This window comes from Camelus dromedarius, chromosome 10, assembly GCF_036321535.1.
Source record: "Camelus dromedarius isolate mCamDro1 chromosome 10, mCamDro1.pat, whole genome shotgun sequence".
NCBI lineage: Eukaryota > Metazoa > Chordata > Mammalia > Artiodactyla > Camelidae > Camelus > Camelus dromedarius.
The window spans coordinates 73114112-73140648 of NC_087445.1; the positions used below are offsets into that span (position 1 = coordinate 73114112).

The following is a 26537-nucleotide window of genomic DNA, read 5'->3' on the forward strand; positions in this document are numbered from 1 at the left end:
CCTTAGGCATTGTGGGTCTCAAGGCTAAACGGAGCTGAGCTGTGAGTCGTTCGTTCATTCATCCAGCTTTTACTTGAGCACCTGCCTTGTGCCAGGCACCACTATCAACACAGAGAACCCCGGAGAGGGACAGAGAGAAACAGACTGGTGCAGCCCAAGGGAGTCTAATTAGTGGGAGTGAAGTGGCTGGGGAGGTAGGTGGGCCCCCAAACCTTTCTGGGGCTGTGAGGGAAGAGTTCCTCTGGGAAGTGGTGCCTAAGGTGAAGACTAGGTTGGGCTTCATGACAAGGTGGGAAGCGTATTGCAAGAGGGGCAGCATATACAAAGGCAGGAGGTAACAGCGCGTGGCTGGTGGGGTGTTTGTGGTGGGGCAGGGGAACCGTTCAGGCCAGAGGAGGCGGGGGCAGATCCTAAGTCTGGGATCTAGACTCTGGTCTCGCTTGTTGGCTTTTCTCTGGGTCAGGACCAGAGTGAGGAGAGTGAGGCACTAATGGTGCCAACTGTAAGGAGGTGCTCACTGTCAGGGCCGTGCAAGTGCTGGGGGGCATCTGAGACCCTCACGTTTGCTCCCTCGATGCCAGGGCCAGCTCAGAAAGAGGTCCCTGCTCATCAGGAGCCTCCAATCAGCTGCCCCTCCTCCGCCCTGGGCCCCCTCCCCTCCTCTCTGAAAAAAACTTCCCTATCCTGATTTTTTGAGTAGGGAGCTTTGGTGGGTCTGGGTGGGGGTGATGGGGGGCTGAGCCGAATGCTAATGAAATCAGAGGCACCCAGGTGGGGCCAGGCCCGGGTTAGGGGAGAATTAAGCAAATGCACCCAGCCTGCTACAGGCTGTTCTCCGTATTTGATTGGTGCAGGCTGACGGACAGCCCCCTGCGGTGCAGCCCCCTGCGGAGGGGGATGGGGAATATGATGGGGAGTTGGTGGGGGGTGGGGAAGCTTGCTTCTTCAGTCCTGGGTACCTGCGAGACTGCACTTGGCATTCAGGGATGCTTCATAGTAGAGAAGGGGCAGAGATGGGCCCCTGGCTTGGCTGGGAGCTTGGCTGTCCAGCCCACCCCCTCTGGAGAGGCGAGGCTTACAGAGGCCCGAACTCATGCTTGTCAGCCACGGCGACACTTGTGTGTCCTGTATCTTGACCACCTAGGCATCATCCCATGGAATCCTCACAACCATCTGTGAGTGATGTGCTATGCAGACTGGGAGACAGAGGTGCAGAGCAGCAGAATGACTTGCCAAGGTCACAGAATCAGCAGCCTGGCTCGCAGCCCGTTGTGGTCGCTTTACCTGAGTCCATGCAGTCACAATAAGAAACCACTGGGGATGGGCACTCTTATTAGATCCACTTGAGATTTGGGGAACAGAAAGATAGCATGGCCCAGGAAGTAAGAGAAGATAGACTCTAGCTCAGATCCCAGCTAGGCAGGATCAACTCTCTGAGCCTGTCTCCCCTTCTGTAAAGCAAGTTAATGACAGCATCCCCCTTGCACCGTCACTGAATGAGATGAGAAAGGCTTTGAAGACCGGGAAGGGCTCCATGACGTGAAAGGGGGTTGTCTGAAGACTCCACCCTGGACCCAGGCTCCATGGTGTGGGCACTGACCACGAGCTGCCCACCTCAATGTCTGCCCCTCTCTCTGTAGCTTCTTCTCCCCTCCCCAAACATGTGCAATAGTACATCGATCTCACATTTTCTCCAGGAAGCACCATCAATGTCAGGATAAGGTCTATTTGATTCTGAAGGAGAAAGGCCAGGAGGGCTCCTGGGGTTCACATTTCTGAGCCCCTTGCTACTTCTGTTCAATTACACTGCATCCAAAGAGGCACCTGGGAGTTCACGGCCTAGTAGGACTTGAGACAGAGGACCAGGCCCAGAAGCCAGTGTGAGGAAGCTGAAGCCGACATTTGCACAAGGGGTTCTGAGCATCAGTGGAGGGCTTTTCAAGTGGGGTCTTGCAGGATGAGTAGGAGCCCATTGTTCACTAGTTCATTCCACACCACCTCACAGCCTGTGTGACTTTGAGCCTAGCATCCCTCCCTTCTCATTCATAGGATGGAATGGAAAGGGCCTACTCTGCTGAGAATTCCCGCAGACTAAGGACGGTCTCAGAGGAAAGATGTGAAGTGTGCATGAGGCCTGGATTACTCCATATTGTTGGTTTTCAAGAGGCCCATGGCATAGCAGTGCTGGTCCTGTGGCACAAGGAGACACTCCAGTGCCCCTGACATGCTCCCATCTCCTCTCCAAAGCCCTCCTCTTTCAAGCTTTCCTGCCATCTCCACCCCTGACTCTTCTCTGAGCTCCCAAAGCATTCGTGTCCTGAGTAATAAGCCTGCCAGCTTTGGTCTGAATCCTGACTCAGCCAGCAGCTTGCTGGATGACCTTGGGCAAGCCCTCCTTCTTCCTGAGCCTCGCTCTTCATCTGTAAAAGAGGAGTAAATGATAGTGCTTATTTCCCAAGGTGGTGCACTTAGCTTGGTGCCCTGCACACAGGAATCGCTCCACTCGTGTTCTCAGGATCCATCACCGTTTCCTATTCTCTCTCCTTGGACCGGGCCCTGTGCTTGGTGATGTGAGTTACTGCCTATGACATCCCTGGAGGTAGATCTCCATTTTTCAGACAAAGAAACTCATTTTGACTGACTTTGGGGAAGTGGCTGGGACTTGACTCTAGACTGGTATAATAACCCCGAGTCATGTCATTGTCCGTGAGTGGTTCTCAACCCTGACTGCACAACAGCGGGACCTGGAGAGCGGTCAGTGATTGCCATGTCCAGGCTCCACCCAAAACCTGTTGAGTCAGACAGGTTGGAGGGGTGGGGCTTAGCATTTTATGTTGAAAAGCTCCGCCCCTCCCCACCCCCCAGTGACTGCAGTGAGCAGCTAGCGCTGAGGACCCCACCTTGCCGCCTCCATCCCTCCCACCTTACTCAGCCCATCCTCCCTGTCCCTTGGGACCTCTGTTTTGGGGAACCCATCACTCTTTCCCTGAAAGTTGGCATGAAGGCTGCAGGCCTGAGTTTTCTCTGGCAGGACTCTTCAGCCCTCTGAGCACACTTTTGAGAGTAACAACTTACTTTGGAAAGGCCCCCAGCGCTCAGACTGGTAATGTTGTTCGATCACGCATAGCTTCAGGTTGCAGGATCTGAACCCTGATGACAAGATTAGCAGGATCTGGGGACTTGCCTCCAAGGGCAGCAGTTCTGGGTGAACTGCTAATCCTGCGACAGACCTGACCATCACCATCACAGTACCTGGTTTCCATATCCAAAATGAGCTGTCCGCCGGGATGCCAACTCCAACAAAATATGCCCGCCCGTGAATGAGGATGGGACGAAATAGGCAAAACTGAGACCGCCTCTCTTACACAAGCTACAAATCATTTTTCTAACACCAGCTGATACTGGCTCATGAGAACCAATTGTTAAATTTCCAGAATTTTGGAAGTTGGTTGTCAAATACACATGCTATCAAAAGTTAAATGATATAAACTTACAATGACAAAAATTATATTTAAAACAGAGGCAATATATACTCAAAACTCACCTCTTGCTAGTAATTTTCATTTTACTATTATTTATGTTCCTAGGATGATTTCTTTATGTACCATCTGGACAGTGGAAATACTGTGTACTGGTGTGCCTCTGCACAATTTTGCCTTCACTGATGTCACACTGTACCTAGAAGTTGGCTGTGGGAAGTATCTATACCCCAGAAATTAGTAAACACTATACATTAAGGGCCCCCTTTCCCGGAGAACCAGTTGTTAAACGTTTACCAGCACACCACAGACTATATTTTAATTTTTTATTTTCTTTTTTTTCCCTTTTAAGTAGATTTTATTTTTAAGAGCAATTTCAGGTTCGCAGCAAAATTGAGCAGGAAGTACACAGTTTCCACACCCCCCACCCCGGCCCTCACCTCCCCCCATTATCATCCGTCACCAAAGTGGCACGTTTGTTATAATCCTCGAACCTATACTGACACATCATTATCACCCAAAAACCATAGGGTTTGGACAACCATTATGGTATCTTGCAGACTAGCTTCATTGCCCTAAAAATCTTCTGTGCTCCGCTAATTCATTCCTTCCCACCGCCCCGGCTCCTGGCAACCACTTATCTTTTTACTGTCTGCATAGTTTTGCCTTTTCCAGAATGTCACATAGTTTCCAGAATCATACAGTAGGGAGCCTTTGGAGACTGACTTCTTTCACTTAAGAATATGCATTTAAACTTCCTTCACGTCCTCGCATGGCTTTATAGTTCATTTCTTTTTACTGTTGAATAATATTCCATTGTCTGGATGTACCACCGTTTACTTATCCACTCACCTTCATTCATCATGAAGGACATCTTGGTTGCTGCCGAGTTTTGGCAGTTACAAATAAAGATGCTGTGAACTCCACGTGTAACTTTTCATGTAGACATAAGTTTCCAGCTCCTTCCGGTAAATACCAAGAAGTATGCTTGCTAGATGGTACGGTAAGAGTTGGTTTAGTTTAGTAAACCAGACTATCTTCCAACATGGATGTATCATCTTGCATTCCCACCAGCAACGAATGAAGACTTCCTGTTTCTCCACATCCTCCCCAGCACTGGGTGTTGTCAGTGTTCCAGATCTTGGCAATTCCAGTAGGTGGGTGACGGTGTTTCGCTGTTGTTTTCACTTGCATTTCCCTGATGACATATGATGTGGAGCATCTTTTCGTATGCTTATTTGCCGTCTGTATATCTTCTTTGGTGAGGTGTCTGTTAAGGTCTTGGCCAATTTTTTTAATCTGGTTGTTTATAATTTAATTTCGTAAAAGAACTTTTCCCACGGTAGATAGCCTTAAAAAAAAAAAAAAAGCCTATTCTCTTGGGGCAAAACCTAGCAATGTGGTATTTCTGTGCAAGGGGTAGAATGTTGTCCCCAGTTTTTTTCTTCTAGTTTTACTGAGACGTAACACACACACAGCACTGCATAAGTTTAAGGTGCACAGCATAATGACCTGACTGACATACATCATGAAAGGATTATCACAGTAAGTTTAATGAACATCCATCACCTCGTACAGCTACCAAATTAAAGAAATGGAAATTTTTTTCATATGATGAGAACTCCTAGGATTTACTCTCTTCACTTTCATGAGTAGCATACAGCAGTGTTAATTATATTTATCATGTTGTACATTATGTCCCTTATTGTCCCTGTTTTTTAAATGTTGAAGGAGGTTGGATCACTCTTCCTGTATCACCAAGGCCCTGGACAAGGGTTTGCCTCCTGACAACACCAGGTTGCTACTCATTAATTTCCTTAAAGAGGCAGAACTAGCATAGCTCTCTTCAAGTGTATTTCTGTGGTCTACATGGAACTTCCCAAAATGAATGTGTCAGGGGACAAGGGGTAGTGAGATGGTGGCACATGTGACACTGTCCCTTGAGGTGGAAATAGCCCTGAGCAGGGACCGAAGCCCATGTCCCCTCCCAGAACTTTCTCTGTGCCCTTGAGCAAGTCACACCTCCTCTCTGGGCTCCATCTTCAGATCTGTAGAATGAGGACATCGGAACCAGGGGTAGGATTGACAAATATTTGCCTCCTTGTCAGACTCCCCTTCCTGAGCCCATGGCAGACAGAACTAATCAACCAGCGCTTCTCAGAATCCTCCTTAACAGTGTTCCAAGCAGCTATTACCGGGCTATTATTCTGAATGACAGGGATATTGACACCGTGAGCCAGCCCTGATCTGAGTGCTCTCTAAGGCCACTTGTGCTTCTGACTCTCTGTACAGGATGCTGCCTGGGAGGAGCTGAGCACAGACTTACCTGTGCTCAGCAGGAACCTTCTCAACAGGAGACAGTGTGCTTCAGTGGTTAGGAGCTCAGGTGCTGGAGTCTGGTGCATCAGAGTGTGGGCGAGTCCCAGCTCTTCCGCCAATAGGCTGTGTGACTGTAGAGAAGTTACTAGACCTTTCAGATCTTGTGTCCTCCTCTGTCTGATGGGTTGATGGTGTCTGCTTCTTAACATTACAGCTGTAAGGATTCTACAAAGTCAGGTGTATAAAGTGTCTGGCCCATGGGGACTCTGCGGAGGGCAGCTGCGGGAGCCTTGTTCAGATCATGATAACCCCTGTGGTGTCTGCATGTGGCCATGGGCGTCAAGCAAAGGCCTCGTGGCTGGGCCAGGCCTTTGGCCTGGAAGGTTCAGTGTCTTACGGGCCTTGGGGAGATCAGGGCTGTTCTGGAAGTTCCAGGACTCCCTCCCCCACCGCCAGCCCTGGCATGTAGACAGGGTACCTGCAATCAGCAGGAGGTGACGGGGGGGGGTAGTGAGAGGGGAGGAAAGGCAAGGAGAGTTCTGTGAGCAGAAATCGCCACAAGCCCTCTCTAGTACCACGAGAACCTGCCCTGGCAGACAGACAGGACGCGGAAGTGGCAGATGCCTCGCAGAATCGGCTTCCCTCCAAATTCACTGTCACTTACTCCAGGCTCCCCTTGACCAGTGTGCCTGTTTGCTTTGGTTGTCACACACCTGAGCCAGTGCCGGTTAGTCCCAGCCAGTGGCCTGGACTTCACCCCATCCCAGGCTGGGAAAGGCCCATTCTCACCGCCATCGGGGGCTGAGAGCTGGGAGCTGAGTCAGGGGACCCCAGTTTGCTTGAGCCTCCCCTTCCTGCAGCAGGCTGCTCTTCCCCAGACCCCCACCTCTTTGGGGCGGGGGCAGGGAGGACAGGGGCCCCACCACCCCAGAACATTTACCTGGGACTTGGCTGGAGAGTGAAAAAGACTGTTGGTTTCCAATGCCTGGGCATGTCCGCAGTGGCCATTACAGGGCTTAATACCTTCAGCCTGGGAACTCTAAAAGTGTGGTTTTGTTCTAAAACCCAGAATTTCTGACAGCCTGAGTTAACAAGCCCCCCAAGTGAATTCAGAGCGTATTGGTGGGAAAGTTCTGAGCTAGACTCCTTCTCCCTCATGGAAGCATCTCAGAGAAAGGCTCTTCTCCCACTTTAAGGGTGAGTGCAGATTCTGATGTGGGCCCTGGCCCTTTAAAAAGTCCCCTCTGTGGAGGGGGTACTAAAACTTAACCTGGAGCCAACACATGACTTGTGCTTTGAGAGCATATGTGCTTAGTCCTTAGGGGCTAAAGGCCATGGCTAAAATATACAAACAAACAAAGAAATAAATTTTTTTTAAAAAATGGAAGACAAAACCCACCTCCTCCCACCGCAGCCCTTTGGCCCACCCGGACTGACCCTTTGATCTGGTAAGGGGCTGTTTCTAAAGATCATAGCCCCCTTTCAGAAGCGAAACGTCATGCAGCCTTGAATAATAAAACAAAAAACAAAACAAAACAAAACAAAACACCAAAAAAAAAAAAAAAAACCCAAAGAAATAGCCTTCTACAACGGAGCAGCTCTCTCAGAAGCAAGAGTGGGCCAGGGGTGTAGCTTCCAAGTTCAGGGTTTGATGTGGGGTGCAATTCAGAATAAGCAGCCATCTGGGAACCTTGCCAAGGGAATTCATCTACCCAGATTCCCTGGAGTCCTCTGGAAGCCTCACTGCCTCCAGGTGCTTGGGTCACAGGACCTCAGCTAAGGGACCAGGGGTGCAGCTGAGGAGAGGTTCTCTGAGAAAGAGGAGGGGCGTCCCCGGTGAAGGTACGTGTTGCTTCCAACTTTGGGAGGCCTTGGGTCCCAAGTGTGTGCGTTAGAAATTGAGGAAGGAGCCCAGACTCCGTAGGGGCTGGAGTCCCAGCCTAGCTGAGTGCCAGCTTTGCTGTTGCCTTCGCGCTGTGCGATCTTGGGCGAGTGACATCTGCAGCCTTAGTCTCCCCAGCTGTGAAATGGGAACCGGCGATGGCGGCCGCATACCTGTCGCCCAGGGTTCTTGTGCGGAGAGGAGCCAGGGCGGTGCCCGGTCCAGTCCTGGGCCCGTGGTACGCGCCAGGCAAGCAGGGACTGGCTCTGTTACTAACTGGGGTTCGATTTCCGTGACGGTTTCCCAGGATGGAAAGACCATTGCAAGCTCCAATCCGGGGCCTAGCGGAGCCTGGGGGATTGGGGGGAGGGAGGGAGGCGTCGGAAAGGGAGGAAAGGAGGGCGGCAGGAAGGGGGGAGGTGGGGCGGGCGCGCCCGCCCCGCCCGCCGCTCGCCCACCCCTCCGACCGCGCCCACCCTCCCGCGCGGGCGGCCGCCTCGCACTCGCACCGAGCAGCTTGGCGGCAGCGGGCGCGGGCCGCGCGGGGCTGGGCTGGGCGCGCCGATCTATTAACGTCTGTGTGTCTGGGCCGCGGGTCTGCGGCGAGGCAGGCGCCAGGGGCTCGCCTGGAACCAGATGTGCCGCGGCGCCGCTCTGGCCGCCACCGGCGCGGCGCGCTCGCACGCACGGGCTGGCGTGCACATGGCCGGGCGGGGCGGGCGGCGGCTGGCGCGCCGGGCCGGGCACCCCCTGGGTTTCGGGGCCGACCCCCCACCTGCGGGTGCGGAAGAGCGACCCCCCGGCCAGCGCCGACCGAGCGCGGCCCAGATGGGAAAGTGACCCCGGGACGCTGGGCTCTCCTGGGTGGGGTCCGCCGAGCCCGCGGGTCTGGTCCCTCGGAGGGAAGGACCTCTCTTGGAAAGCCCAGCCCCTCCACGCCCCTTACAAGGGCCAGGGACTCTTCCCGCCGCGCCCCCCCAAGTTTGTTTTCTTAAGTTTGTGTGTAAGATTTTTTAAGGTTCTGAGTCAGAGCTTCCCCTAAGATGAAGGAGCTGGGGCCTTACCGAGAAATGCCAACATGAGGGGGGGGTGCGGCGGGGAGCAGAAAATGGGGCAAAGGAAATGTAGGGGTTGGCGGCTTTTAAACGCCTGAGTTCTGAAGTGGGCTTTTCACCCATGGGTGTGGGGGGAAGGGAAATAGAAGGATTTCGCTGAGGCCTGTCCTGATTTGGCACCGCATCTGCTGTCAACCGCAGGATGGTCCCCAGCCCTGGTTGCTGCTGAGCAGCTTGCCCCACCTCCACGCCTGACAGCCTTGGGGTCCTCTGCATCCCCTCTGGGCCTCCTCTGGGGTCCTGTAAAGTGAGCAACGGAGCTGGGCCTCTGGAGTACCCAGGTCTCAGTAGATGGGCTCCCAGGCCCTGGCAGCTGCGAATTCCAGCTCAAGAGGTTAGGAAGATGGGAAGCGGGGTGTGTGGAAAGGCGCTGCTTTGGTACCACTAGATGGAGGCCTCATTGAGAGCAGAGAGGAGGCGTAGGACAGGGCGAAGCTGTCAGGCTGGACCAGCCCACTCTGGCTGCCGAGGAGATGGCCTCACCCAGGGCCTTTGGGCTTGGGGCAGTCTCCTTGGTTTGCAGTTCTTCCCCGTGCTTTCCAGAAGAGTGTTGCATAGAAAACCTTTGAAGATATGTGGAAAGACTGGGTTTTCCCAGCCTTGCTGGCCTTCCTTGTTCTGGAAATGAGGCACTGAGATGCTGAGTAGGGGAAGGGGCTGTCAGCTCCATAAACATCAACCCTCCCTCCCGTAGATGCCTGCGCCGCCTCTAGGGACTCAGGATGGAGAGGGCTGGGACCTAGGCGGCCAGAGTGCTGGCTGCTTGTCAGTGCTGGGGTGGAGGCTGCCTCTCACATCACCGCCATCCTGTGGGAACCTTCACATGCCCTCTTCACAAGGAAGCTGAGGCCCAGGAGGAGTAATGATAGCCTCAAGGTCACAGAGCCAGGAAGTGGAGGAGGGGGGATTCCAATCCAGGCTGTTGGGCTCTGGAGACAAAACTTTGGGCTTGGGATCAAATCCCCTCTGTCTGGAGACTCAAGGTACAAGGCGGTTCATTCCCAACCTTTAGGAAAGTGGAGGTGCGAGTGGACCCAGTTGGAGAGGGGGTCAGGGCAGACAGCCACCTGCCCCTCCAGTCCAGTCTGTCCATCCCTTCCCTTCCGAGCAGACTCAGCAGATGTGGCTCCAGCCCAGGAGCCTCCTCCTCTGTCCCTGCCCCTATAAGAAGAATGATGCCCCATTCCTCTGGCCTTGAGCACCAGACTGAAGCTTTTCCCTTTGGGAGGGGATTTCTCTGGGTCATGTTCTGGCCCCTAAATTGAAAAAAAAAAAAAGTAAATTTGTTTCTGCCAATAGGAAGATCAAGAAGGTGGGAAACTTGTAACAGTTTACCCAGTCTATAGTGCACAAAAGTCTTCATGTGATTGGGTGAACAGAGAATTGGGATTACCTCCTCTTTGGGACCCAAGTTCCATTCATTCAATCATATGTTTATTTGTTCAGTATTTATTGACCACCTACTACGTGCCAGACACTGATAATAATGAGGCAAGTTTGGTCTGTGACTGTGGCAAAGCTTCCTGCCTGGTCTAACCCAGCTTCTCTGGAAGCATCCATGAAAGACCATGTCCCAGGCACTGTTTTAAGAACTTTACATATGATAACTCACTTAACCTCCACAAAAACCCTAGAAGGGAGATATTATCTCCATTTTCTAGGTGGGAAAACAGAAGCACAGAAAAGTGGTAAGTTTCTCAGGGTCACACAGCAGTGAAGCTGGGATTTGAACCTGAGCAGGTGAACTCCAGAGTCTAATTTGTAATATGCTGGATGAATCACCTTTTATGCTTTTGTGGGGCAGCCTGTTCTGACTGATTTGGTGGTAAGAAGGAGCCCAGGAAGTCCTGGCAGAGAGGAGGACGAGGTCATAAGAACTTCCGCTGAAGTAGGTGGGGTGTGGGTGGAGATTAAGTGAGCATTAACCACCACACGCTCAGCCCTGCTCCATGCCGCCCACAGCAAGAAACACTTTACCCGCATTGTCATACTGAATGTGCTGTATAAAATGGTGAGGTTATAACAGTTACCCACATAATAACTAATGTTACTTGAGTGCTTACCAGGTCCCAGACGTTGTCTAAGCACTTTAGGTACTGCTGTCCCCATTTACAGTGGGAAAACCCAGCCTCAGAAAGGCAAAGCCACTAGCCCAGAGAGCTCACATAGCTGATGTGTGGTGAAGCCAGGACTTGAATGCAGCTATTTCCAGGAAAGAGAGGTATCATTGAGCAGGTTGTCAACTGCATAACTATAGTGGGCACCAGTCACACTCTAATCTATAGGGAATGCTGCCCCTGGAGTTGTGCAGTGCACAACCTGCTCAACCATACATGTTGTCCCTGGGTGTGTCCGATCTTCCTCCTGGCCTCTTGGTGCGCCATCCAAAAAGGGAAATGATATTCATGCACACCATACGTGGACTCATGTGTGAGCTGGAGACCTGTGGACATGGGCCAAAAAGTCTGCCAAAAATTAAACAGATATGCTGGCATGGTGGGATTTGGGGATGATTTTTCTTCTTTCAAACGTCCTTCAGTGCTGGTCTTTGTTGTTGTTCCTCTCCTTTAGAAGGAGGAGGAGGAGAAAAAATGGAATATCGAGAACAGCTCTGATACAAATTTCTGTAATGAGGAAAATATTCCCACTCTGTGCTATTCAGCATGGTAGCCACTAGCCACATGTGGCTGTTGAGTCCTTGAAATGTGGCTACTGTAACTGAAGAACAGGATTTATGTTTTTATTTCATTTTAATCAATGTCAGTTGGACTGGAGATGGCTCCGTGTGGCCAGTGGCTGCCGTACTGGCCAGCGCAGAGCTGGAGGGTGGATCGGCACTTTTCACATTGTGCCATGTCACTCTGCTGGCTTCACGGAAGCCCATGGTTCCTAACCTTGTGGGCGAGGGAGACGGTGCTGCAGACTCCGGACCTGGGCTTGCTGGATCAGAATCCCCCAGGATGGGATGGGAATGTCCCATTCTAATGAGCTTCCCACGGAGTTTCGAAGCAAGTTGTCAGTGGACACCCCTTTGAGAAATCTGGAAGACCTGGTATCAGCCCCTCCGCTGGGGCCACCAGGGCAGTGAGGGTGTGGCTCAGGCTCTCAGAGTTCCAGTGGAGGCATTGGAAAGGCTGCCTTCAAATGTTAGCAAGGTGGCCCTGGGGAAGAGTCCCCTGTGCTGCCCCTCGCTCAAAGCATAAACTTGGGGGGCCCACATGGAGAAAGATTATGGCTCACTGTAACAGAGAACTTTCTAGTGTCCGGGTTGGCTGTCATTTGAGGGTGTGCCTGGGACCAGTTAGAGATGTCACAGATGGCTCTGTGCCCAGGCTATGAGTGCATCCTGCCAGTGAGGCCTGTGGCAGCTGGGACACAGACAGGCACCCATCCCGCTGGCACACAGCAGGGGATCGTCAGCCTTAAGGGCACCAGCACCCAAGAGCATGATGGGTGGGTGTGGGCAGAGTGCTCAGATTTGCTCAAGTAGAGAGGGGTGGCCGGCGAAGTCACAGGGAGTTGAAATGGTCTCTGCACCCAGCCATCAAGCCTCTCTCTGACTCCCAGCAGGTGCTGGCTGCAGGCTTTGAGAGTCCTGGGAGCTCAGGACTCTCAAAGTGGGAGAGAAAACCTCACACTGGGTCCTTGGGGGCAACTTCACCCTGGTCTGGAAATGGTTAAGGAGGGCAGCTTCCACTGCCAGATGCCAGCCATTTGGGGACAAACAACCTGGACAGAAGCTCCTGCCTCATCACTGCCTGGCTGTGTGACCTGGGTCAGCTGCTTCACCTGTCTGAACCTCACTGTCCCTGATGGAGAACAAGGCTTAATAACAGTGCCGTCCATATTGGAGAAGTCAGGCTTTGTAACCCAGTGCCAGGCACAGCATAAAAGTTTAGTAAATGGAAGCCAAAAAATAAAAAAATAAAAAAGGATGGGAAGTGGGAGTCCTGGCCTTACCACACGCCCACACTGCGGTGAGCGGAGCAGCAGACACTCAAGACAGCCTGGAGCTTCGCTGAGTTGAACCTCAAACTCACATTTTCCAGAGTGCCTGGAACTCACAGATGGGTCATAAAAATCTGCAGTGATGCTTTAAAGGTCAGCCTCTCTGGGAGTGCAGCATTGCCTCAGAGCCAGGGTCAAGGGAGGTCCCGGAAGCCTTAGAAGAGGGGTGACAGGCACTGCCTTTGTCTCAGCTGCTGTCTGGGGTGGGGAGCTGGCCAGGGGACCCCAAGGTGAAACAGAGGCAGAGAGGCGGGTTCCTCTGGGGCGGAAAAGCTGACTTTCCATCAAGCTGACTTTTCAGTATGGGATCTGTGGACATGATTCAGGGAGCCTGTGACCTGACCCGCCCCCCACCCTGGGTTACACGCAAACTTCTGTGTGCACCTGTGTTTTTCTGGGGAAAGGTCCATCGAATTCCTCAGATTTCTCAAGAGATTTGTGATCGAAATAGGGGAGGAACCAATGAGCCAGGACCTAGGTTTCATTCTGGAAAAATAGTAGGCATCTTGGTAGCCCACGGCGTTTAGCGTGTTCTTAGGAAAGCCCTGGGCTCTTCCATCCTTTCTGCCACCCTGAGAGGGAGGCACAGATACTGCTTTTGCCCCAGTGCACAGGTGGTGAAACCCAGAGCCCAAGAGGAGAACTCTCTGGACTAAGGACACACAGGGGGTCGTTTTCCTCAATCTCAGATGCTCAGGGGAGGCAGCCATTGGCTAAGTGGGCTGCTGCTTCTCCCCGCCCCCTGCCAACCGTGCCCGCTTGCTGTGTCAGGGATGCACTCATCACTCTGACTCCTGCATCCGGCCCCCTGGGAACCCAGGAACCGGGAGGAGGCAGGAAGGAGGAAAATGTGTGTTCTCAGGAGTTGGACGTCAGTGGGCAGAACTTAGGGTCCCCCTGCCTTGCTGGGAGCCCTTGGCTAAGTCACTGCCCCATCCTGTGCCTCAGTTTCCTCGTTAGCAAAAACAAGGGGCTTTGACAGATGATCTGTAAAGTAAGGTCCCTTCAGGTCTGAGGACTGAGAAGACAAGTGTAACAGGCTTGAGATCCCAGAGCCTCTTGCAGCTTTGTTTCAGAACCAAGCTGCACAAAATTGGGCCATTTCTGCTCCTGGCCACCAGCCCTTGCCTTGACTCCCAGCAGATGCTGGCTGCGCAGGCTTTGAGAGACCCAGGAGCTCAGAGCTGGGAGAGGAAACCCCACACTGAGCCTGGAGTGGCAACTTCACCCTGGTCTGGAAATGGTTAATGAGCTTTCTTTCCTCCAGATACCAGCCCCTTATTAAAATGTAGGTTTTACAATAAATCTGGCATTTGGCCACCGACCTTAGATTAAAACCAGACGGGACAGACACTAACCCCCTTCCTAGACCAAATTTTGAGCAAAGGACTGCTCTTTTTCCTTCTGAATGACTCCCCAACCCACACTCACCCCTGCACCTCCACTCCAGCCACGTGCCCCCACTTTCTGGAGCTCGGTTTTGGGGTCTCAGGAGTAGAGAAGACTGGGCTGACCACAGACGTGAGCCCCTGGCTCCTGGAGTGTTGAGGTGAGAGGTGATCAGCCCCAGACCCAGCGGCCTGGGGGGCCTGGGGGGAGGATCCGGGGACGCCAGAGTCTTTGAGATGGTCAGCTGTATCTGGCCTTTGACCTCACGCCCTTTTCTGTGCCTTAGACTGGACACAAATGTTCTCTGCCCTGTAGCTTTGTCCCTGCCCCCCACTTAGGTCCAATGATCCCATTTTTCAGAGGATCCTGGGTCTCCAAAGAAGTTTGGGCCTCCCCCATCCTGCTGCAGCAGCCCCCACATGGAGACATTCGGTCCCAAGAACCCCGCCTTGTGGATTCTGTCTTACTGAGAGTCTCCCCAGAGCCCCTGACCCAGCGTGGCTTTGAGGCTCCTCTGGCAGTACTGAGCCACTCTGTGGGCCTTAGTCACTCCACCCTCCACTCCCTGTCACTCCCTCCCTGCATCCCCCCAAACATTCAGGGGACCTCCTTTCCTTGCCATTCTCGGCCAATCCCAGTGTTTCCCTCTGCCCCCTCCCCTTTTCTGTGTTCTTCTTTTATGACAGCTTGATTGACATGTAACTCATATAGCTCACAACTCACTCATTTCAAGTGTACAGTCCAGTGATTTTTTAGTATAATCAGTTGTGCAGGCATCACCACAATTTTAGGACATTTTAATCACCCCAGAAAGAAACCCTGAACCCTTTAGTCCTCACCCTCCAATCTCCCCAGCACCCTCCCCCAGCCCCCAGCAACCACTCATCTATTTTCTGTCTCTATAGATCTGCCTTTTCTGAACTGTTCATGTAAGTGGAATCATACATCATGTGCCCTTTTGTGACTGGCACTGTCTTCTTTGACTCAGCGTAATGTTTTCAAAGATCATCCATGTTGTGGCCTGGACCAGCACAATTTATTTCTCCTCATGGTCGAATAATATTCCATCCTATGGATACACGACATTTGGTTTATCCACTCATCAGTTGAAGGGCTTCCCCCTTTGCGCTGTTATGAGTAATGCTGCTATGAACATTCATTCATATACGAGGTTTTGTGTGGACATATGTTTTCATTTCTCTTGAGTATATGACTAGCAGTGGAACGGCTGGGTCGTAGGCTAACTCTGTTTTTAACATTTTGAGGAGCTGCCAGACTGTTTTCCAAAGTGGCTGCACCATTTTACGTTCCTCCTAGCAGGACGGGAGAGTTTCGATTTCTCCACACATTCTTGTCACCACTTGTTATTATCCGCCTTTTGATTCTGGCCATCCCACGGGGTGGGAAGTGGAATCCCCTCGTGGTTTTGCTTTGCCTTTCCCTGATGGCTAATGATCCTGAGCATCTCTTCATGTGCTTCTTCATCTCTTCATGTACTGGTCATTTGTCTGTCTTCTTTGGAGAAGAGTCTATTCAGATCATTTGCTCATTTTAAAAATTGGGTTATTTGTCTTTTTATTGTTGAGTTATAAGAGTTCTTAATTATTTTCTAAATACAAGTGTCCTCATCAAATATATAATCTGTAAATAGTTTTCCCATTCTGTGCCTTGTCGTCTTCCTTGATGATGTTCACAGAAGCTTTTAATTTGATGAAGTCTGATGTATCTTTTTTTTTCTTTAATTTCTTGTGCTTTTAGTGTCCCATCTAAGAAACCACTGTCTGGCCCTTTTGAGGGGGAAGGTAACTGGCTTTGGGAGTTGAGATTTCTCATTCTTTTTTTGGAATGAGGCCTTTCTTCATTTATATAATCATTCATTCAGAAATATTTTTAAGCCAAACTACTTGCCCAGTCCTGGGGATACAGCAGTGACAAGGCAAACCCATTCCTTGCCGTCCTAGAGCTTAGAGTTGAATGGAAGAGACAGGCATGAAGCAGATAACCAAAACAGAAGAATGACATAATTACAGATGTATGGGAGAGGAAGAGGGCCCAGGAGCCTGTAATAAGGAGATCTGTTCTGGTTTGGGGGCTGGGAAAGACCCTCGGGGCAGGGCATTTAGTCTGAGATTAAAGGCTGGGAAGCGTTAGTCAGGCAAAAGGGGTGCAGTGTGTCAGCCAGAGGGAACAGCATGCGCAAAGGCCCTGAGGTGGCAGGAGCTCACGCTGCTTGGTAAGGCAAGTCCCCTTGACATATTGGCCCTTTCACTGGGGTTTCTTGGTGGGGGGGTCTGTTGGCCCGATGGAAGTGTATGCCACATGCCATGTCCTCAGTGCCTGTATGGGAGAGGTTCTAGACCCCAGGGACACCCAGATGCATTGCAGCTGCCTCTAGGGCTCTGCCGAGGTCTTGAGATGCCATATAGGAGCCTCCCCCAGCCTCCTCCAGACTCCAGGGTCAGCCCAAATCTGCTGAGGCCTCCTCATAGCCCTTGGGCTGGGAGCGGGTAAGGGCACAGCACCCCAGGCTGGGGTGGCCCATGACGCCAGGTTCACAGGCTATCTGAGGGCCTGTAAGGCCATGGGGGCATGGATGGGGTCCCAGGGGACCTAACTCCTTGGGCCCCACTGTGTTTTCCCTTCCTCCTCTTCCTTCCTGAGATATTGTATCCTTCTCCAGACTGATAGCTATAAAAACGTATCAGCACCTTGGGTTTTTGTTCAGAATTAATGAGGTGAAACATCCTTGGCTGGACAGTGGATGTCAGTGGCTGACTCCCCCACCCCGCCGCCCTCAGCCACTCCATCCTGCCCTGTGACATAGGCTCTCATAACTCAGCACTGGCCAGGCCTTTGTGGCTCCACAAAGAAGAATCTGGACCCTGGAGACAGCCCAGGACAGGGGCAGGCTCTGAAGTCTTCCCCTACTCTCCCAATGCCTCCCTATTCATTTGTTATCTGTTCATTCATTCACTCAACACTCAACAAATATTTGTGGAGATTTTACCATGGGCCAGGCCCTGTGAAGGGCCCCAGGGAGACAGAAAACAGTAAGTTCCAGTCCCTGCCAGACAAATGACCCTACATTTACCCTACAGTGTGATGGGATCTGGGATGGCTTCCTGGAGGAGGCAGCATTCTGCTGACACTTGAAGGTCATCCAGGGAAGTGGAGAGGGGATGTTGCAAGCTCAGGAATGGAATGGGCAGGAGTCCACAAGGGAGAGGATGTGTATGTCTGATGTGAACACTAGCCTCAGGGAGGCTGTGAACTTGGGACAGCAGCCCTGAGACTGCCTGAGGCCCCCTGTCTTGGCGCTGCCTACCCCAGGGGCCTGGGTGGCCCCATCCAATAGATAGAGCCAGAAAACCCTTAAGAGAAAAGCCCCATCCTTCCATCATGCTCACTGTCAGATTTGCGCAGGGCTAGGCTGGGGGCGGGGCTACCTCCTCCTTCTGTTATCCCTGCCAAGTGGCTACCAGGGGTGTCATGAGAAAAGAAAGGGCCTAGGGGGTGGACTTTCACTCGCTGTGTGACCCTGGGTAGGTCCTAGCCCCTCTCTGGTCCTCCCTCCATCTTCTCCTCTGTAAGACAGAGATGAATCTGCCTCCATTCTTGAGGTTGCTGGGAGCCTTCAGGGAGGTGATGCTGGTAAGTCCACCTGTGTGGTCTCACCCCTCCTTTGTGCCTTAGCCCTGGTCCCTGAGTGCCCAGGACTAAGGCCCACCTGTTCAGACATGAAACTGGCTCTTGGCCCCTTGCTTGAGATTCTGGCTGGGATGGGCCTAGGGGATGCCCAGACACCCTTCTTCAGAGGGCTCCTGGGTCCATGTTTCCTCTTCCTCCTCCCTTCTGTCCGTCCTTCCTCTCTTCCTTCCTATGTTGGTGACACACTTGGTGCCAGGCCTGACCCTGGCTCTGCCCTCACAGGTCTCACAGGCTGGGCAACCCACATGCCCCTCTCCTCCCCCTGGCCTGCGTGCCAGGGACTCCAGCTCCAGAAATGCTCCTGCTGCCTTCAGTATCCCTCCTCCTGGCTGACTCACACACCCTAAGCCCCTGGAGACGCCCTCAGGCTCCCACTGCATGAGGACCTGGGGGGCCTTTAGGGCCGGCTGCCTTGTGCCAAGATGGTTAAGAGCCCGGGCTTGGTGCCAATCTGCAGGTTTAAATCCCAGCTCTGGCCTTTACTAGCCACGTGGCTTTGGCGTGTGGCTTCCTTAACCCCCTGTGCCTCAGTTTCCTCATCTGTAAAATCAGGCTAAGAGCACCCGGGTTGGACTGCTATGAGGGTTAAATGAGGTGGTTCCTCAGTGAGATTCCTGAGGCTGGGGCGGGATAAATTCTTTACCCAGGGCCACTCTGCAGGATAGCTGGGGCTAATCTGAGGTCCTAAACTGGGACCCCTGAAATCCTTAACCACTTCCTGAGGCAATGAGACTGTTCCTCAGGTCTCTAGTGGCATTTGAGTCTGAACAGCCACTAAGGACACAGTTTCCAGAATTCCTGTCTGGGCCCTTCTCCCAGGGGTCTTTCAGAGGAACCCACGTCTCTACCAAGAGACCTGAATGTTGGCGGCAGGGGGGTGGCCTCTCTACGCCCCCAACCTCCACTTCCTTCCTCAGCCTTTTCTGGCTGTAAATATTTCTGCAGCTTCGAAGTTCCTTTGACCAAGGCCCAGTGTTAATTTGTTAAATCCACATCAAGGTCCTGGGGACCTGTTGTTTATTTTTGTGAACGTGTTGGCAGAGATCACATTTGGGGTGGGGGAGGCTGCTTATTTGGTCAGAATAAATGCTAATTAATAAAAGTTATTTATTTGGGTTGGAGCTCACCGTGGCCCCAGGGTCAGGCGCAAACTGACTATTTGAAGCAAAAACAAACTGAGAGTGTCTCTCAACAGCTTGAGAAAGGCAGAAACGAAGAGGCTGGGTTTATTTGTCTTAGGAAGAATTTGCAGTTAATTCCCTCCAGACTATTTAGACCCTTAAATTACACGGAATAAGAAAAACCATGGGTGCAGGAAAGAGCCAGGAACACTTGATCACTTGGCTGAGAGCAGAGTTTTTAAATGTCTTTGGCCTGAAGTCAGCCAAATAAATGGTATGTGTGAAATAATTTAATGGCAGAAAACTGTGCACCAGTCACTTTTTTTTCATCGTAACGTAATCGGAGACGAAGTAATTTTGGTTTTAAGAGAGAGAGAGCGCTGTCTGCCTCCCTCATCTGAGTCTGTTTACTCTTCCCTGATTCAGCCCCTCCCAATTGTGTCTAAACAGCCGGTGTAAATGGAGGTGGTTTCAGGCCTTCTTTTCTTGTCCCAGAGGAAAGCAAAACTTTTCCTGAACAAAAGGCAACTTTGGGCACAGCCCGACTTGGACAGAGCGGGCCCCAGCGCTCACTGGCCTGAGCCTTAGTATTTATTTATTTTCCAACTGCTAGAAGCTCCAGTGTGGAGCCCCCAAAGGACACACGCCCACCACAATACGTTTCTCAGGAGGTGAGTCAGGAACTCGGGGTAACGGCACATCTGCTGAGAAGCAGAACCCAGCCCCAGAGCTTGGCTGAGTCCAAAGCTGTGGGTTTGAATCCTGGGTCACCTCCAAGACACTGCCTGAATCTTCCTCAACCGTGGCTACCTCTCCTCAGCCTCTGGCACAGCAGGGACCCATCTTCCTACTGTGGGCTGGGCTGAGGGAGGAAGATCCTTATTTTCAGGTGTGAGCGCGTTGCACACAAGCAAGAATGTTAAGGGCGGTGAGCACTGATCAGGCAATCGCTGCGCCCTTGGCACCGAGTTAAACTCGGCTCCTCCAGGAACTTGGTGTGACCTTCGCAAGCCACTGTCCCTCACAGCTCCCAGAGGTGAGGTCTTTCTCCCAGGGGCACCCTTCCCAGAGCCACGGAGACTCGGGGTTATTTCCACACCAGTGAGATGACATGGACCTGGAGACCCCATGGTCCCCTCCCCACGGCGTCTCCCAGAGCTGGGACAGAGAGTGTGACAGACCCTCGTGTCACCTTCCCTGGGAGCGAGGTGGATGAGGGAGGTGACCCCGACAGAGACAGGCTGACACCCTGGGCCCGCTGAGCCTTCCTACAGACATGGATTCCGGTCCCAGCAGCGTGATCTTAGGCAAGCCCCTCAGAGCCTCAGTATTCCTGTGTGTGAAATGGGGTGGATGCTGGGATTCAGTGGATGGAGGCATATGGAGTGTTTGCCCCCCACCCCCAACTCGAAACCAACTTTTGTTGAGTGCGTCCCATCAGAGCTGCCTTGATGAGAACCCCGGAGAGATGTGCCTCCAGATCAGTGGAGACCAGCTGGTGCCAGGGGTGGGGTGGAGATGGGGCCTGGGGTTGGCAGTAGGGAGGGAAGAGTAAATGCCTTTGCCTGAGGGTTTCAGCTCCAAGCACCACGCAGTTTGGCCAAAAAGCAGAGTTGTTTCTTCCGGTGCCCACTTGGCGGTGCCAAGGTTGCAAAATGGTTTTCATTTAAACACCCTCAGTTTTGAATTGTTCAGAAATTTCCCAAAAAAGTCTCCTTTTTTGGCTGCAGTGCCTCCTGCATTGGGTTTGTGCCCAAGCAGCATTGCCTAAAGGGGGGCGGAAATCGACTCGCAGTGACTGGTGTTCCAGAAGCTTCCGTCCGCTCTCAGGCTCTTGATCACACAGGTTTTCAGCACACGGCCCCTGTTATTTCGGTTTAAGGTTTCTTCCCGCTCAAGGGGATGGGGGGCAGGGGGTGGAGAGACATTCCCAGGCACCAGACATTCTCATCCATCTTCGCCTTTTCGTGGAGGAAAGGGGTGAGGAGTGAAGACTGAAGTCGGTCCAGGAGACAAGGCCAGCTCGCATGGGGCCACTCCGCGTTCCAGAACCTGCCACCGCCTACCCCACCCCCACACACATCTCGTGTGTTTGCAGTACTTCCCAAAGGGGAAAAGTACTGAACCTCAACTCCTGGTCCTCCCTCCAAACCAGGGCCTCTGACCCTCAGCCCTGTGGACATGGTGAACCAGGTAATTCTCTGATGCGGGACCTGTCCTGTGCGCTGAAGTGTACTTAGCTGCATCCCAGCCTCTACCCATTTGATCCTAGTAACACCCCCTCTCCAGTCCTGACCATCAAAAATGTCCAGACATTGCCAGATGCCCCCTGGAGGCAAAACTGTGCTTGGTTGAGAACCACAGGTCCAAACCCAGCTGGAAGGTCATCTTTTCCCGGGCACCATCCCTGATTCCTGCCTGACACCCTCATATGCTCCACGCAAACATTTACCAGTCTCACGGAACAATTTAGCCTCCAATTAAATCAGTTGGTTCAATTGGAGGCTAAATTACTGACACAACCCTGCAGACGTGGGAACTTGTTCAAAAGCAAGGATTGAGTGGTATCCGTGGCTGGGCCTGGAATGTTCTAATGCTCAGCTGAACAACCAGCCAGCACCATGTGAAGACCATAAGATGTATAAAGAGAATGTGTAACTAGGGGAGCAAAAATACAAGGTATGGACCAAAATCCAGAAGGCTGACAATATGCTCTGTTGGCCCAACTGTGGCCAAAACAGGCCTCCCCACTCACCGATGCTAGGAAGCCTCATGGGGGAATTTGGCCACACCTAGCATTTTACTTACTGGCCCAGCAATCCCATTTCTAGGAATCTGTCCCAAATATTCACTGGCAGAAATAGAAAATCATGTTTGTACGAGGTTATTCATTGTGGTATTCTTTTCATTGCAAAAGACTGGAAACACGCCACGTGCCCATCCAATAGGGCTCCGGTTTTAGTTGAATAAACCACAGTACATTTGCACAGCCAAATGGTATGGAGCTGGGAGAAGGTACGTGCAGGACTCCTCTGCACTGGATGGAGAAATCCCTGCGATGTATTGCTCAGTGAGAAAAAAAAAAGTGATGTGCACAACAGTATACGGTCTGCTACCTTTCAATAGAAGGGGAGAAAATGTACACTTGAAAAAACTTGTAAAAAGCACTGCTGGGAGGATAAACCAAAGACTAATTTAAAATTGGTTCCTACAAGTGGAGGGAGGGAGCAAGAGAGAAAATACAATAGGGAAAGAAATGCAAATAATGCAGGTAAATAGGACTGGGTTTGTTCTGTGGGTGGAACTGTATCTGGAATAAATTAAACAGGAAAAGGCAAGTTGCAGCACCAGTGTGTTCAGCGTGATCTAATGCTTGTAAATTTTTTTTAAATGCACATTTGTAGTTGTGTAAAGCTGGGGAGCAGAATCAGGAGAAGGGAGTATCTTGTTTTACTTTATGCCTTTCTGTGTTCTTTGAATGTGTTACTGTGTCAAGCAGTGACATTACTTGGTTATTAAAATATGCATTTTTAAGAAGAAAATCAGGTACACAAAGAAGTACTGAACAGGACACTGTTGGGTCTAAGTGCTGAGTGAGTGTGGTGGAGAAGAGGGGATTTCACTGGACTCAGGCGGTCAGGGAGGGCTCCCTGGAGGAGTGGGCAATGAACTGGGCCCTGCAGGATGAAGGTTCAGCAGTTCTGCCCCTGGGGTTAAATCTAAATGTGAAAATAGTAGCTGAACATCCCCTCTTCCTTCTCCCTCTGTAAATAGGGTGTGATGAGGCTAACAGCACCTGTCTATGGGATGTCTGTGAGCATCCAATGATCTACTAAAAAGCCTACCTGTGTGCAGTGGACTCTCAGAACTGTGACTCTTACTGTTCTTTTTTTATATATTAATAGATTTCAACAACAAATAACTATGGAGGATTTACCATGCTTCAGAGCCTAAGCCAGGTGCTGAGGACATGTAGGTGTCCCAGGCTTTCCCTGACCACGTTAGTTGTCCCTCATGGCAGCAGGTACCAGTCCCCTGGCTCCACAGAATAGGATCCTGACTGCTTTTGTTCACCATTATGTCCCCAGGGCCTCAGCCACATAGTAGGGGTTCAGTAAAAATGTGTTGTAGAATGGATGGATGGATGGATGGGTGGATGAAGGAGTGAATGGAGTGAATTAAAGGGAAGTGCTCCGGCTCTCAGGCTGGACGACCCGTCTGCAGAGGGAGACACAGGGAAAGCGCTCAGCGCAAATTGCTGAGCTGGTGCCTGAGTTGTGACAGTGCTGCTCACCGCCACCCCACCCCCGCCCCCGGGCGCAGGGGCGCTGCGGGCACCCAACGCGCGCCGCCCGCCGCCCTGCTGACCCTCGGGCCCCTCCGCAGGTGAGTGTCCCAGCCCCGCGCGCGGCGGCGCCGCCAAGCGGAAGAAGAAGCAGCGGCGGAACCGCACCACGTTCAACAGCAGCCAGCTGCAGGCGCTGGAGCGCGTGTTCGAGCGCACGCACTACCCCGACGCCTTCGTGCGGGAGGAGCTCGCCCGGCGCGTCAACCTCAGCGAGGCGCGCGTCCAGGTGAGAACTGCCCATCCGCGGGACCCCCCGGGGTGGAGCAGCCGCCACTCACCCAGGGTTAGGGAGCTGCCAAAGTTTGGTGTTTAAGAGCAGGGACATCTGAGGCCAGGAGGGTTGAGGTTCAAATCCCAGCCCTGCCACTTACCAGCTGTGTGACCTTGAGCAAGTTACTTAACCTCTCTGTGCCGCAGGTGCCTCCTTGTAGAATGAGAATCATGTTACACCGTTCTTACGAGAATGAAAGGAGTTAATATCTTTGCAGCTTAGAGCAGTGCCTGGCGCCCAGGGTTTTGATAAATAAAAGTCGTTTGAGTATTCTGTGCGTACTGGGGGCCAGCTCTGAGCTGAGTGCTCAGCCTGCACCGCTCATGACAACCGCACAACAGCTAAATGCTCATTTATTCACTCGTTCACTTGCCCGTCCTCCAGCACATACCCAGCCACAGGCATCGTTTATCACTCCCATTTTACAGACGAGAAAACCGAGGCTTAGAGAGGCGAAGCTGCCAGTACAGGGTTGGTGGCAGAGCAGGCGCACAGTGGATCCAAAAGGACTTGGGTCCCTTTTGCAGCCCACTCATCATACCTTCCCACTTCCCAGGTCTGGTTTCAGAACCGCCGGGCCAAGTTCCGCCGAAACGAGCGGGCCATGCTGGCCAACCGCTCCGCCTCGCTGCTCAAGTCCTACAGCCAGGAGGCCGCCATCGAGCAGCCCGTGGCTCCCCGGCCCACCACCCTGAGCCCAGATTATCTCTCCTGGACAGCCTCATCCCCGTACAGGTGAGAGCGGGAACCCCTTTCGGGTCGGGAGTGGGCAGCAGCCTGGGGATCCCGTGGGGTGTTTTAGAGCCCAGACTCCTTTGAGGAGCTGAAGAGAGCTGTGAATGGTGCCTAGGGGCCGCGTGGCACTGGGGTCCACCCAGGGGTGGGTGGGCGGGCAAGCATGTGAGTGTGTGCTCATGAGTGTGCACATGTAGGGGTTGCATGCGTGTGTGTATGCACATCATGTGTGCACATGATAGTGTGCATGCGTGTGCCTGTGAGTGCACACGAGTGTGTGGGTGGGTGTGTGAATGTGGGGGACGGCGAGAAGATGAGGTATATCTGGAGGGAATGAAGAATCCACATCACCCTCAAGAAGCTGAAAACCTGCAGATGTCTCCGCCGGCAGGAGCATCCAGCATCCTGTGTTGTCCATTCCGAGGGAAACAGGCTGGGCGGGCTGAGAGAATGGCCTCCCTGTCCTGGGAACCTGGTGGGACCCAAAGCCAAATTTGTCCTGGTGAAAGCTGGAAATAGGTGGCAGGGTAAGAATAGAGAGAGAGGAGGTGCTAGGGAGTAGGGTTTCTGCATCCCACAACTCCAGGGGGCGCCACCCACCCCTTAGTCTGTGTGAGCAGCTCTGCCAGAGCTGTGGTCTCACGAGAGGTAAGATACAGTGGGTCAGATCATGCAGTCTGAGTCCCAGTGATGCTCACATCAGCCTCACAGCTCTCACAACTCCCTCCCTGCCTGTCCTTTTCTGGGGCAGGAGAACAACCAAGAGATATCCTTACACACAGGTGTGTGTTCATTTCACCTCCATCCTGCTATGTGCCAGGCCCAGGGCAGCCGCTGGGGCTGAACAGAATGCAGGCCCTGCTCTCAGGAAGCTCCTGGTCCAGTGAGGAATGACCACAAACCCACAGAGGCAGCTCCATGTCCCAGTGCCACCTGTGGGAGCTTCTGACTCCTCCCTAACCTTGCAGCCCCAGGGGAAGGCTTCCCAGGAGAGTGAGCTGAGGCGGGGAAGCAGGAGGACCAGGGACTGGGGTCCAGGACTGACAGCTGGCAGTGGTCAGCTCCAGGCATCCTGCCAGCCACACCACCATGTCTTTGTGTCTTGTGTCACCCCCAGCACAGTGCCGCCATACAGCCCTGGAGGCTCAGGCCCTGCGACTCCGGGGGTCAACATGGCCAACAGCATCGCCAGCCTCCGTCTCAAGGCCAAAGAGTTTAGCCTGCATCACAGCCAGGTGCCCACGGTGAACTGACAGCCAGCCCCACCAGGACCCTGCGGCTTCCCTGGTCTACCAGCAACAGAAAAGAGGGCAGACACGCAGTAAAGTGAACTTCTCCTGTCCCCTGTCTCCAGGACAAGCTGAGTGGGCTCTCCTGGTCCCTCTTTCCAGCCCAGACTCCTGGGCCCAAGAGGCTGCTAAGATGCCTGGAGCCCGGCTCAGCCCCTCATTCACGGCTGCTGGAGACCTCAGCCCACGACCCTTGGAGGGGTTAGGCCGGAAGCTTGGAGCAGCAGCTCACCAAGGACCTCATTTATTTTGTGTATTAAAGCCAAAAAAGCTGTTGTCTTTAAGAAATAAAAAAATTTAAGCCCCAGAAGGTTGCAAGAGGGCGGATAAGGGAATCAACCCAGTGAAGGGACAGCCTTTGGGGGCCAGCTGCCCTCGTTTCTGGGCCTCTTTCTGAAGGGAGTCCTCTATCAACCGGCAGGGCCCCAGGGGTGGGGAGTGGGGTAGGAGGACAGAGACCTGCCCTGGAACCCCGAGACACCCAGGTGTTTGGGAGAAACCCTGCCATGTGATTCTGGGCAGGACCCCACCCCTATCTGGGCAGAGAGGGCAAGGTGGGTGACCATGGATTCCTGGACTGGCCAAAGGGTGTGTGGGGCAGACGCTGGAATTAAACCCCTTGCTCTGGGCGTGCAGAAGGTGTGGGGCCCCTCTGGGCATTTGACTGTGGAGGAGCCTGGACAGATGGTCTAGAAAGTGGGATACAGAGTGGAGGTCCCAGGTGGGCTCACAGGAGAGGGCAGTGGTCCTAACAGCCAAGGCCACCAGAAGACATTTTTCCAAGTCCTCCAACCCACTCTTGCACAGATGGTAACTGCGGGTGTCAGAGGACACATGTGCCACCAGCCAATGCCAATGACCTCACTTATGCGG

General features: G+C 52.7%; 1 protein-coding gene across 1 annotated transcript in view; it reads left to right on the plus strand.

Moving 5' to 3' along the window:
- PRRX2 (paired related homeobox 2) overlaps positions 1-26033 on the plus strand; it is a 42493-nt gene extending 16460 nt beyond the window's left edge. The window contains exons 2-4 of the mRNA XM_031450668.2: positions 23408-23595; positions 24197-24375; positions 25493-26033. Coding sequence (XP_031306528.2) covers positions 23408-23595; positions 24197-24375; positions 25493-25628 — 503 coding nt within the window. The 3' untranslated portion in view covers positions 25629-26033. The remainder of the gene's footprint in view (positions 1-23407; positions 23596-24196; positions 24376-25492) is intronic.
- The last annotated feature ends 504 nt before the right edge of the window (positions 26034-26537 follow it).